Source organism: Scardinius erythrophthalmus, assembly GCF_964197995.2.
Source record: "Scardinius erythrophthalmus genome assembly, chromosome: 7".
In the NCBI taxonomy this organism is placed as follows: Eukaryota; Metazoa; Chordata; class Actinopteri; order Cypriniformes; family Leuciscidae; genus Scardinius; species Scardinius erythrophthalmus.
In genome coordinates, this window is record NC_138227.1 from 5,230,453 (window position 1) to 5,244,214 (window position 13,762).

The 13,762-nt window shown below is 33.5% G+C and overlaps 1 protein-coding gene across 2 annotated transcripts in view; it reads left to right on the forward strand.

The window, feature by feature from the left end:
- The window catches only part of dync2h1 (dynein cytoplasmic 2 heavy chain 1), a 209,961-nt gene extending 204,843 nt beyond the window's left edge, over window positions 1-5,118 (forward strand). For both annotated transcript variants that reach the window (XM_081371030.1, XM_081371031.1), the window contains 4 exons: window positions 1,623-1,732; window positions 2,694-2,775; window positions 3,006-3,122; window positions 4,739-5,118. In XM_081371030.1, the coding sequence (XP_081227156.1) occupies window positions 1,623-1,732; window positions 2,694-2,775; window positions 3,006-3,122; window positions 4,739-4,897 (468 nt within the window). In that variant the 3' untranslated portion in view covers window positions 4,898-5,118. The remainder of the gene's footprint in view (window positions 1-1,622; window positions 1,733-2,693; window positions 2,776-3,005; window positions 3,123-4,738) is intronic.
- Window positions 5,119-13,762: the final 8,644 nt, after the last annotated feature.

The following is a 13,762-nucleotide window of genomic DNA, read 5'->3' on the forward strand; positions in this document are numbered from 1 at the left end:
AATGCGATCTTTAGACAATTTTTTAAATACTCGACGGGCCGGATTAAACAGCCTAACGGGCCGTATGTGGCCCGCGGGCCGTAGTTTGCCCACCCCTGCTCTAATATGTCAACAAAATCAAACAAGAATTTTGAATCTGGCTTTATCCAATGTTCAGATTTCTCTTCTGGAAGTATATGCAAATTAGCACATATTTAATGAGATACTACCTAATTTGCATATTTAAACATACATATTAAAAAACTTGTAATACAAAAGATATTTGTCTTAATGTCAGTGATCAACTATGGAAGTTTCATGCTGATTTCTGTTAGTTTTTTTTTTTTCTCCTGTTCACCTGGGGTGTCTCGCCTTAAATGATTATAAAACTGAAAGTCGAGGTCATCGAGGTCCGTGTGCCTATATTGACGCCCACCTGCTCCAGGAGTCACATTTCTACAACACCAGCTGTTAACGTTAAAAACTCTTACCGACCCCAAACCTTTGAACTCTAGCATATATTCATGTCCACACCAGTGGATGATCATGTGTTTCATTATAAGCACAAGCATCACTACAAGCACACAGTTGCACTGTTGTTCATCAGCACTGAGGTTTATTACTGCAACACTTGAGTGTGTGTTGTTGTCTTAAAGGGCTGGTGTAATGCCCTTTTCACAAGATGTAAAATAAGTCTCTGATGTCCCCAGAGTGTGTGTGTGAAGTTTTAGCTCAAAATACCCCACAGATATTTTTATATAGCATGTTAAAATTGTCACTTTTTGAGGGTGAGCAAAAACACACTGTTTTTGTGTCTGTTCCTTTAAATGCAAATGAGCTGCTGCTCCCGGCACAGGGGGCGGAGCTTCAAGAGCTCGTGTCCTTTTACCTCACACACACACATGCACTAAAAATTTCAAAAACATTTAGTCTTTTATGTTCAAAACAAAGTCTGGAGAGACTCGAGAAGAAGTGACAACATGTAGAAGCAACAGAACATTTCTGAACGGTTAGTTGATGAATTTATGAAGCTGATGTGTAGTTATCTTCTAGTCATTGATTAGCATATTCTGTCATGATAATCTATAAATCGTGTTCAGGGGGCGGGGTTTATGTAAATTCTAGGGTTGGTAATGTCACTAACCCGGGAGGAATGTGGTGTAGTCTCTACCAGCCGTTTGTTGTAGTCCTTAAAAAGCCATTTCTGTAAAAGCAAATATCTCCCTTTGCTTTGAACTTTGAGCGTTGTAACTTTGCAGATGTTGTTTATGCTCAAACAGCAACATTACACACTAACTAAAGTTAGAGAAGTCACACCTTTTTTTGGTTATTATGTATATGTATTTTTTTTTTTTTACTTTGGAAAATTGTCTATGAGGACCGAAATAAATTTAGTTGAATTGAAAAAATAAAATAAATAATAATAATAATTGTAGAGATGGACACACACTGTCTCCTGATGCTTTTAGAAAGAGTCTCCGCTGTTCTGAGCCGTAAAGCACAGAGAGTCTGGAGTCTGAGGACAAGCAGTGATTGTTACTGTACAACTGACACCAGCAGCACTCAAATCACTTCTGTCATCGCACGCCATCAGCATGTGTGTGTGTGTGTGTGTGTGTGTGTGTGTGTGTGTGTGTGTGTAGGGCTGGGTAGAGAGGGCTGAGAGGGCTGGACTGCTGTTGGAGATGCTGGATCTGTCAGAGCTTTTCCACCCGGACACTTTCCTGAACGCCCTGAGACAAGAGACCGCCAGGTGACGTACTTGCTAACATATATATATATATATATATATATATATATATATATATATATAATGATAATGAAAATTAAACCCCTGATAAAACACATGCTAAGGTTAACTTGAGGTAAAATATAACTTATCTAGCACACACCTGTTAAAGTAAATGAAGATATATTACAATTATAATGGAAATGAAATGCACCTGATAAAACTCATGCTAACTTGTGTATATATATATATATATATATATATATATATATATATATATATATATATATATATTACAATGGTACTACTATGGTAATCTTGAAAGTATCATGTTAAAGCCATTGTATATTTCAAAGTACCGTAATATTATCGTCTGACACTGTACTATAGTGCTACCACAGTATTACTTGCAAAGATTACTGTGGTACATGATAGAAAAACATGAAAAATATAATATAAAAATATAAATAACATGTAATAATAATAATATATAAAATATTAAAAAAAGAAATAATATATGAAGCATTCAAATATAAATATAAAAAAAAAAAAACATTACATTATATTTTTCATTGTATATATTTCAAATGAATGGAAATATAATGAAGGATGCTTACCTACTATAACAAAACAACTATAAACCTGGATAATGTTCATTATGTTCACTTGCTAAACTTATACATTTATACCTACTAAAGTAAACTCGAGCTAACTTACCTGATAAACACCTGCTAAACTAAAGACTTGTGGATATGTGTGTCACACACACGGGCTAAATGAAACCGGGGTCGCTCGAGTCGCCTAAACCTGGTAATCTGAAATCAGAGATAACACACACTAACATAACTTCTGCACATTTACTGAGCTCAAATGATGTAATCTACCTCACACATACAGAAGTCTTAGAGGTACAGTCGCACAAAGAGCCTGTTTAAGAGTATTTTATGAAGTTTAGAATAAAAATGTAGGTTTTATTGTGTTTTAGGTTGATGAGCTGCTCTATGGACAGCCTGAAGTTCGTCACGTCATGGAGGGGCAAGATTACTGAAGCAAAACTACAAGTGAAGGTACAAACGTTCCCTCCGAACGAAGAATGTGTTTAACATGATATAACTGAGGTTCTCTGGTCCATGTTATCTCTCTCTCTCTCTCTCTCTCTCTCTCTCTCTCTCTCTCTCTCTCTCTCTCTCTCTCTCTCTCTCTCTCTCTCTCTCTCTCTCTCTCTCTCTCTCTCTCTCTCTCTCTCTCTCACTCACTCACTCACTCACTCACTCACTCACTCTCTCTCTCTCTCTAGGTTGGTGGTTTGCAGTTGGAAGGTTGTAGTTTCGATGGAAACCGTCTGTCTGAAAGCCATCATGACTCTCCCAGTGTGTCTGCCGTCCCTGCGTGTCACATGGCCTGGATCCCACAGGTAACACACACACACACACTTTACCCTTTCAGTAAGACATAATGTACATTCAGCCGGTGGTTATCGCAGAATAAACTCCCGGCAGGGTGATCAGGACCCCGACGTGAAACAGAAAGGGTTTTTATTTCACGATAAACCACCGGCTGGATGTACATTATCCTGTTTATTACACCGATACTTCCCACACAAGTGAATTATTGAATATAAATTGTTGTTAAAATATGTTATTAGCTTACTAAACGCAAAGCTTCTGATAAGAAAACAGTTGCTAGCAAGTGGCTTTCAGCCAAGAAGACTGAACCAGATCAAACTAGACGAGCATTTAAGGGATAAAGTACAGTCACACCACTTTTCAACACATAAATAATTATGAGGACAAGATATATACAGATGTGCATAATATGTACAAAACAATAGTCCTGACAAGAAGATGAATACAGCAACAGTATTACAGTATTATTAATACTGAAGTCCTCCGATTTCATTTTCATTAAAATCGATAAATATAACAAAATGTCAGCAGGCTTGAGGTGTTTGTTATTCAGCGTTGCTATTGACGATGGTTGTATAATAACACACCTCGTAATGTCGCGACTGACCAATCAGAATCAAGTATTCCAGAAATCTGTGTAAGAAGAAACGGAATAATTGAATTATTAGAAAATAACGCACATCCGCTTCGGGTCGTGGCCACATCACCACCTCGGGTGTGCATTATATTCTAATAACTCAACGGCCCGGAGTCAATTATTACGCTTATACTACGGTTACCTCACCTCAAAACATTGTTCAGATGATGTATCTCAAGATGTTTGTCAGGTTTTAGACCTTAAATCACTCTTGTGTGTGGGACTAATTTCTTACGCATCTCATCCCTCGCCTCAAAACGCAATTTTAGAGCTCATAACGGAGGCTTGAGCCACTGATAGCAGACCCATGCAGTTATTAATGCTGTTATTAGAGAGAGAGAGTGAGATGTGTGAATTATCTGAGTCTCTCAACAGTGTTCGGTATCAGCGTCTCTACTAATAGTGAAACTGTAGGTTTATCTGCTTAAAGAACAGCACCGTTATTTTCTCACTAGTGAAAGACGTCATGTAGCTTTTAAGTTGCTAAACTATTTTACTGATAATATGATCAGAGCAGCGCTGAGTGTGTGTCCGTACTGTATGTGTGTGCGTTTGAGCGGGAGAGAGAGAGTATGTGCTTTACGTACATAATAAAACGTAATTTTGTGGCAAAAAACATGGAAATAATTCATTGTTTTTATCCTATTGTTTTATTCATATATATGCTTGTCAGTGTCGTTGTGGGTTTTGGTTCTTTTGTTGTTGTCAGCTTTAAAGACCTTTGAAGTAACTGAAATCATTTGGCGAAGTGATATGGAGCTGTAATGCGGTCAAAACCTGCTGGAACTACTTTATTCGTGCGTTTTACTTGAAAATAATCGCACACCTTAGAATGTTCGTCAACCAATCAGATTCAAGCATTCAACAGCCACCTAGAATAATTACATTTCTTTGATGTTTCCAGTGATAGCTGTAGATTAAAGTGTGTGTGTGTGTGTGTGTGTGTGTGTGTGTGTGTGTGTGTGTGTGTGTGTGTGTGTGTTTCAGAGCACTGTGGGAAGTTATTCTCCAGACGAGTGCATCTCTCTGCCCGTGTACAGCAGTGCTGAGCGTGTGTGTGTGGTGACAAACGTGCAGCTGCCGTGTGCCGGAGATCATGACACATGGATCCAGAGCGGAGCGGCACTCTTCCTCAAACAGCAGTAACACACACACACTGAGACGTTTCCACAATCGATTTATAATGTGAGCGATCCACACACAGATATTATAATCATTTTATGTCACTACTTGTTTTGTATTTGTCTTTGGGTTCATATGGGGGTGTTTTTGTCACGATTGCTGCACTAAAGCTGCTGTAAGACTGTAGTATTCAGTCATGTCGCATATATTTATATTGTCAAAATAAAATAGTTTTCTTCAAGATCATTCTTTTTCTCTCCATTCAATTTCAGTGCAATTTTAGTACTTTATTGGCACGGCAAAATCTGCACATACCTAGAGTAGTGGTCAAAAGTGACGTATGGGGGAGATATTTATTTTTTATGACCCTATAAGTTCAATATTAAACCATCAAAATATGTGGAAAATATTTTAAATATCAGAGAAGAACAAAATCATTAAACAAATCATGCCAAATTACAAGTGTGATTAGACTAAAAGTTACTAAATAAAATCAGTAATGAAAAAATACTGAAATTAAATTCATAAATACAATAAAAAATTAATAAAATTAATTGAAATATAAAAAATAAATCAATGTTTTAACAAAAATGAACCAATTCCTAAGGTGATCTATGTGTTTTTTATTTAATATACTATACTCTCTTATTAAAATTGGTAATGGGGTAATTTCCTTTTGCCCAGTTTGAAAACTGGGCACAGTTTTGTGATGCAAGACTGTTCTTTGTAAAAGAAAAAAAAGCAATGATGCTAGAATCATAAATAAATTTGATCAGAGGGATATATTAGTGAATAGGAATACTGTATCACACAATGCAATGTACAAGACTTGACTGTCCATTTCCAAAGCGACAAGTCAAGCAGAAATGACATCAGCTGTGATTTGAACATCTCTTGCTTTACTCATTGGATCAGACTGACAAAAATGACTTCTCATATAATTAGCAGGTCATGTGACAACAGACCTTTATGTTTGCATACTGTTTAACATACTATTTGAAAAAAGCAGTCAAGTGTGTAGTACGTACTGTGCAGTATGAAGCTTTCATCTGTCAGTTTGTCTGAACGTCAGCAGGTTGCAGTGGTGACCTTTGACCCACACTCATGTTTTAGAGGCCACCTGCCCTCTGGATTGATCATTACAACAGCAGGTATGACGCGTGACCTTTGACATCTGTGATGTGTGTGATATCAGGATGCAGATGCTGCGTTTCTCCTCTGATCCTCCTTTTCCTTTAGAGAGGAACAGAAACATCCTCATTCATTCCTGAGCGTCACAGATCTTCTCATGGTGTAAAACAGAACCATGATATTCATGTGTTTTTGGGACATGTACTATTTTAAATACTGATGTACATGCATATGGCGATCACATAGTACCATGGTTTTTACCATCTGATACCATCAAGGTACCACATTACTGCTGTAGTGTTGTTTTATATGCGGTCTGCAGTGTGTGTATCTAGTCACAGTGATGTCAGACCACACACACACACTCACACTCATTTAGACTGACATTATGCCCTTTTGCTGGAGGCTTTTCACAAACACACACTCAGAGTTTTGGAGCTTCTTGACTTTTCAGATAGAGAGGCTTTTTATCCGCACATCAAAGGTCAGTGTGTGTGGTTGTGTGTGAATACTGAATTCTGGTGGTTATGTGCAATTTGAAATCTGAACTGCAACATAAATCAAAACGCTGACCTTTAATCCCCTCACACACACACAGAGCCACAGAATCCACCTGTAACTGGACAGCAGTAAAAAGTCATAAAAAAATACCATGGTACAATGATTGTACTTTAGAGATAACAAGGTATTACTATAATGTAAAAAAAAAAAAAACATTATAATACCATGGTACTATAAATGACAAAGTTACCAGTATTACTAGTGTAAATGTACAAAAGTATGGTGTTACTATGGTAAATATAAAAAAATATATATGTTAAAAATAAAAAAAAACATGGTAGTTTCATGGTAATTGTAAAAAAACATTTTTTAACATGATTAAACTGAGGTTCTCTGGTCCATGTTAACTAAACTAACTATGGTAGTTCAAAAAACATGGTAGTTCCAGGATAAATGAACAAAAAAAAAAAACATGGTAGTTCCAGGTTAAATGTAAAAAAAAAAAAAACATGGTAGTTTCAGGGTACATGTAAAAAAACATTGTAGTTCCAGGATAAAAAACATGGTAGTTCCAGGGTAAATGAAAAAACATTGTAGTTCCAGGATAAAAAAACAACAACATTGTAGTTCATGGATAAAAAAAAAAAAAACATGGTAGTTGCAGGATAAAAAAACATGGTAGTTCCAGGGTAAATGTAAAAAAACTCCATGGTAGTTCCAGGGTAAATGTAAAAAAAACTTGGTAGTTTCAGGGTAAATGTAATAAACATTGTAGTTCCAGGATAAAAAAACATGGTAGTTCCAGGGTAAATGTAAAAAAAAAAACATGGTAGTTTCAGGGTAAATGTAAAAAAAAAAAAAAAAAAAAAAAGGGTAGTTTCAGGGTAAATGTAATAAACATTGTAGTTCCAGGATAAAAAAAAACATGGTAGTTCCAGGTTAAATGTAAAAAACAAAACAAAAAAAAAACCGGTAGTTTCAGGGTAAATGTAATAAACATTGTAGTTCCAGGATAAAAAAAAAAACATGGTAGTTCCAGGTTAAATGTAAAAAAAAAAAAAAAAAAAAAAAAACATGGTAGTTTCAGGGTAAATGAAAAAACATTGTAGTTCCAGGATAAAAAAAACATGGTAGTTCCAGCGTAAATGTAAAAAAAAAAAAAAACAAAAAAAAAACATTGTAGTTCCAGGATAAAAAAAACATGGTAGTTCCAGCGTAAATGTAAAAAAAAACAAAAAAAAAAAAAACAAACATGGTAGTTCCAGGATAAAAAAACATGGTAGTTCCAGGGTAAATGTAATAAACATTGTAGTTCCATGATAAAAAAAAAAACATGGTTGGTAGTTCCAGGTTAAATGTAAAAAAAAAAAAAAAACATGGTAGTTCCAGGGTAAATGTAAAAAACACACAAAAAAAAAACATGGTAGTTCCAGGGTAAATGTAAAAAACAAAACATGGTAGTTCCAGGATAAAAAAACATGGTTGGTAGTTCCAGGTTAAATGTAAAAAAAAAAAAAAAAAAAAATATGGTAGTTCCAGGTTAAATGTAAAAAAAAAAAAAACGGTAGTTTCAGGGTAAATGTAATAAACATTGTAGTTCCAGGATAAAAAAAACATGGTAGTTCCAGGGTAAATGTAAAAAAAAAAACATGGTAGTTTCAGGGTAAATGTAAAAAAACAAACAAAAAAAAAAACGGTAGTTTCAGGGTAAATGTAATAAACATTGTAGTTCCAGGATAAAAAAAAACATGGTAGTTCCAGGTTAAATGTAAAAAAAAAACAAAAAAAAAAAACGGTAGTTTCAGGGTAAATGTAATAAACATTGTAGTTCCAGGATAAAAAAAAAACATGGTAGTTCCAGGTTAAATGTAAAAAAAAAAACAAAAAAAAAAAACGGTAGTTTCAGGGTAAATGTAATAAACATTGTAGTTCCAGGATAAAAAAAAAACATGGTAGTTCCAGGTTAAATGTAAAAAAAAAAAAAAAAAAAAAAACGGTAGTTTCAGGGTAAATGTAATAAACATTGTAGTTCCAGGATAAAAAAAACATGGTAGTTCCAGGTTAAATGTAAAAAAAAAACAAAAAAAAAAAAACGGTAGTTTCAGGGTAAATGAAAAAACATTGTAGTTCCAGGATAAAAAAAACATGGTAGTTCCAGCGTAAATGTAAAAAAACAAAAAAACAAACATTGTAGTTCCAGGATAAAAAAACATGGTAGTTCCAGGGTAAATGTAATAAACATTGTAGTTCCATGATAAAAAAAAAAACATGGTTGGTAGTTCCAGGTTAAATGTAAAAAAAAAAAAAAACATGGTAGTTCCAGGGTAAATGTAAAAAACACACAAAAAAAAACATGGTAGTTCCAGGGTAAATGTAAAAAACAAAACATGGTAGTTCCAGGATAAAAAAACATGGTTGGTAGTTCCAGGTTAAATGTAAAAAAAAAACAAAACAAAAAATATGGTAGTTCCAGGTTAAATGTAAAAAAAAACAAAAAAAAAACATGGTAGTTCCAGCTCTGGTGTCCTTCATTTCAGAGTCACACTCAAGACCTTCGGGGACCAAATGGTCCGGGAGGGTGGAAATAATATTTATAAAAAAAAATCATAATTTTTTTTTTACTTGTTTTTTATAATATTTTTTCTTTTCTTTTTTGGTGTTTTGAGATAATTTTATGATTTATAATTAATATTTATGCAATAATTATGACCCATTTTTTCCCATTGAATATAATAGAAATTTTATATATATATGTAATTTATTTTTTTTTTTATTAAAGCTGTATTTCATTTTAGAGTCAAGCCTAGGCCTCATGAAAGCAATTTTTTAAATGAGATGGGCGCCAACTGGTGGACACACTGAGCATTTTTATCACGCAATAGCACATTTTTACCACTAGTGGATTTACAGCTTTCTGTAGAAAGGCTTGCAAATTCTAGTGATTTTTGCACATATTGGCCAAAATTTTTTCAGGTTGTTGATTTTAAAATATTATAACAGATTCTCAAAGACTATTTTTGTCTTTTTTATTTGTTTGTTTTATACAAAAAACCTCTGTTTTAATTTTTTTTGACAATTTCCCATTCATTTCCTATGGGGGTCATTTTTGACCAAAGAGCAGAAGTGTGACGACCACTTAGCATGCTTGGATCATGACCTCAATATTTTTGTGTGTTCACATTCCTAATACCATAAAAGTCACCTAGTTTCGTAACATTCCGGTGAAGCTGTGATTTTTAAAAATTCAAAAGAGATTTTTGTCATCTGAATTTATTAGTGTGTATGTGTATAAAAGTGTGTTTGTGTGTGTGTGTGTGTCTGTGTGTGTGGATGTGTCTGTTTTGCACTCTTGATGTTTTATAGATTCACCCCTTCACTTTTGTGTGCTTTTTTTCTGGATCGTGGCAGATTTGGAGATTGTACGCACAAAAAATCTCTGTATTGTCACATTTTTGCCAATTTCCCATTCATTTCCTATGGGGTCATTTTTGACCAAAGAGCAGAAGTGTGACGACCACTTAGCATGCTTGGATCATGACCTCAATATTTTTTGTGTGTTCACATACCTAATACCATAAAAGTCACCTAGTTTCGTAACATTCCGATGAAGCTGCGATTTTTAAAAATTCAAAATAGATTTATGTAATCTGAATTTATTAGTGTGTATGTGTATAAAAGTGTGTTTGTGTGTGTGTGTGTGTGTGTGTGTGGATGTGTCTGTTTTGCACTCTTGCAAAGACCTTGAGTGTGACTATTTTTTTTACAAGCACTTAGACTATTCAAATCCTGTCGCCAATTTTTTTGGGTGTTCATATACCAAGTACCAACAAAGTCACCAAATTTCGGACCATTCCGATGAAGCTATGATTTTATACATTTTTTTATTTAAACATTTTGGGACCATTTGGTCCGAAGAACACCAGAGGGTTAAATGTAAAAAAAAAAAAAAAAAAAAAAAAAAAACATGGTAGTTCCAGGTTAAATGTAAAAAAAAAACATGGTAATTCCAGGGTAAATGTAAAACACACACAAAAAAACATGGTAGTTCCAGGGTAAATGTAAAAAAACCCACAAAAAAACATGGTAGTTCCAGGGTAAATGTAAAAAAACCCACAAAAAAACATGGTAGTTCCAGGGTAAATGTAAAAAACAAAAACAAAACATGGTAGTTCCAGGGTAAATGTAAAAAACAAAAACAAAACATGGTAGTTCCAGGGTAAATGTAAAAAACAAAAACAAAACATGGTAGTTCCAGGGTAAATGTAAAAAACAAAAACAAAACATGGTAGTTCCAGGATAAAAAAACATGGTAGTTCCAGGATAAATGAAAAAACATGATAGTTCCAGGATAAAAAAAAACATGGTAGTTCCAGGGTTAAAAAAAACATGGTAGTTCCAGGGTAAAAAAACATGGTAGTTCCAGGATAAAAAAACATGGTAGTTCCAGGTTAAATGAAAAAAATATTATAGTTCCAGGATAAAAAAAAACATGGTAGTTCCAGGGTAAAAAAAAAAAAAAAAAGGTAGTTCCAGGATAAATGTAAAAAATTACATTGTAGTTCAAGGGTAAAAAACTTGGTAGTTCCAGGATAAAAAACATGATAGTTCCAGGATAAAAAACATTGTAGTTCCAGGGTAAAAAAACATGGTAGTTCCAGGATAAAAAAAACATGGTAGTTCCAGGTTAAAAAAACATTGTAGTTCCAGGGTAAAAAACATGGTAGTTCCAGGATAAAAAAAACATGGTAGTTCCAGGATAAAAAAAACATGGTAGTTCCAGGATAAAAAAACATTGTAGTTCCAGGTTAATTGAAAAAACATGATAGTTCCAGGATAAAAAAAAACATGGTAGTTCCAGGGTTAAAAAAAACATTGTAGTTCCAGGTTAAATGAAAAAACATGATAGTTCCAGGATAAAAAAAACATGGTAGTTCCAGGATAAAAAAAAAAAACATGGTAGTTCCAGGATAAATGTAAAAAATAACATTGTAGTTCCAGGGTAAAAAACATGATAGTTCCAGGATAAAAAACATTGTAGTTCCAGGGTAAAAAAACATTGTAGTTCCAGGTTAAAAAAACATTGTAGTTCCAGGGTAAAAAACATGGTAGTTCCAGGATAAAAAAAACATGGTAGTTCCAGGATAAAAAAAACATGGTAGTTCCAGGATAAAAAAACATTGTAGTTCCAGGTTAATTGAAAAAACATGATAGTTCCAGGATAAAAAAAAACATGGTAGTTCCAGGGTTAAAAAAAACATTGTAGTTCCAGGTTAAATGAAAAAACATGATAGTTCCAGGATAAAAAAAACATGGTAGTTCCAGGATAAAAAAAAAAAACATGGTAGTTCCAGGATAAATGTAAAAAATAACATTGTAGTTCCAGGGTAAAAAACATGATAGTTCCAGGATAAAAAACATGGTAGTTCCAGGATAAAAAAAACATGGTAGTTCCAGGTTAAAAAAACATTGTAGTTCCAGGGTAAAAAACATGGTAGTTCCAGGATAAAAAAAACATGGTAGTTCCAGGATAAAAAAAACATGGTAGTTCCAGGATAAAAAAACATTGTAGTTCCAGGTTAATTGAAAAAACATGATAGTTCCAGGATAAAAAAAAACATGGTAGTTCCAGGGTTAAAAAAAACATTGTAGTTCCAGGGTTAAAAAAAACATTGTAGTTCCAGGTTAAATGAAAAAACATGGTAGTTCCAGGGTAAAAAAAAAAAAAAAGGTAGTTCCAGGATAAATGTAAAAAATAACATTGTAGTTCCAGGGTAAAAAACATGATAGTTCCAGGATAAAAAACATTGTAGTTCCAGGATAAAAAAAACATGGTAGTTCCAGGTTAAATGAAAAAATATTATAGTTCCAGGATAAAAAAAAAAACATGGTAGTTCCAGGGTAAAAAAAAAAAAAAAAAAAAGGTAGTTCCAGGATAAATGTAAAAAATAACATTGTAGTTCCAGGGTAAAAAACTTGGTAGTTCCAGGATAAAAAACATGATAGTTCCAGGATAAAAAACATTGTAGTTCCAGGGTAAAAAAACATGGTAGTTCCAGGATAAAAAAAACATGGTAGTTCCAGGATAAAAAAAACATGGTAGTTCCAGGTTAAATGAAAAAACATGATAGTTCCAGGATAAAAAAAAAAACATGGTAGTTCCAGGGTAAAAAAACATTGTAGTTCCAGGTTAAAAAAACATTGTAGTTCCAGGGTAAAAAACATGGTAGTTCCAGGATAAAAAAAACATGGTAGTTCCAGGATAAAAAAAACATGGTAGTTCCAGGATAAAAAAACATTGTAGTTCCAGGTTAATTGAAAAAACATGATAGTTCCAGGATAAAAAAAAACATGGTAGTTCCAGGGTTAAAAAAAACATTGTAGTTCCAGGTTAAATGAAAAAACATGATAGTTCCAGGATAAAAAAAACATGGTAGTTCCAGGATAAAAAAAAAAAACATGGTAGTTCCAGGATAAATGTAAAAAATAACATTGTAGTTCCAGGGTAAAAAACATGATAGTTCCAGGATAAAAAACATGGTAGTTCCAGGATAAAAAAAACATGGTAGTTCCAGGTTAAAAAAACATTGTAGTTCCAGGGTAAAAAACATGGTAGTTCCAGGATAAAAAAAACATGGTAGTTCCAGGATAAAAAAAACATGGTAGTTCCAGGATAAAAAAACATTGTAGTTCCAGGTTAATTGAAAAAACATGATAGTTCCAGGATAAAAAAAAACATGGTAGTTCCAGGGTTAAAAAAAACATTGTAGTTCCAGGGTTAAAAAAAACATTGTAGTTCCAGGTTAAATGAAAAAACATGGTAGTTCCAGGGTAAAAAAAAAAAAAAAGGTAGTTCCAGGATAAATGTAAAAAATAACATTGTAGTTCCAGGGTAAAAAACATGATAGTTCCAGGATAAAAAACATTGTAGTTCCAGGATAAAAAAAACATGGTAGTTCCAGGTTAAATGAAAAAATATTATAGTTCCAGGATAAAAAAAAAAACATGGTAGTTCCAGGGTAAAAAAAAAAAAAAAAAAAAGGTAGTTCCAGGATAAATGTAAAAAATAACATTGTAGTTCCAGGGTAAAAAACTTGGTAGTTCCAGGATAAAAAACATGATAGTTCCAGGATAAAAAACATTGTAGTTCCAGGGTAAAAAAACATGGTAGTTCCAGGATAAAAAAAACATGGTAGTTCCAGGATAAAAAAAACATGGTAGTTCCAGGTTAAATGAAAAAACATGATAGTTCCAGGATAA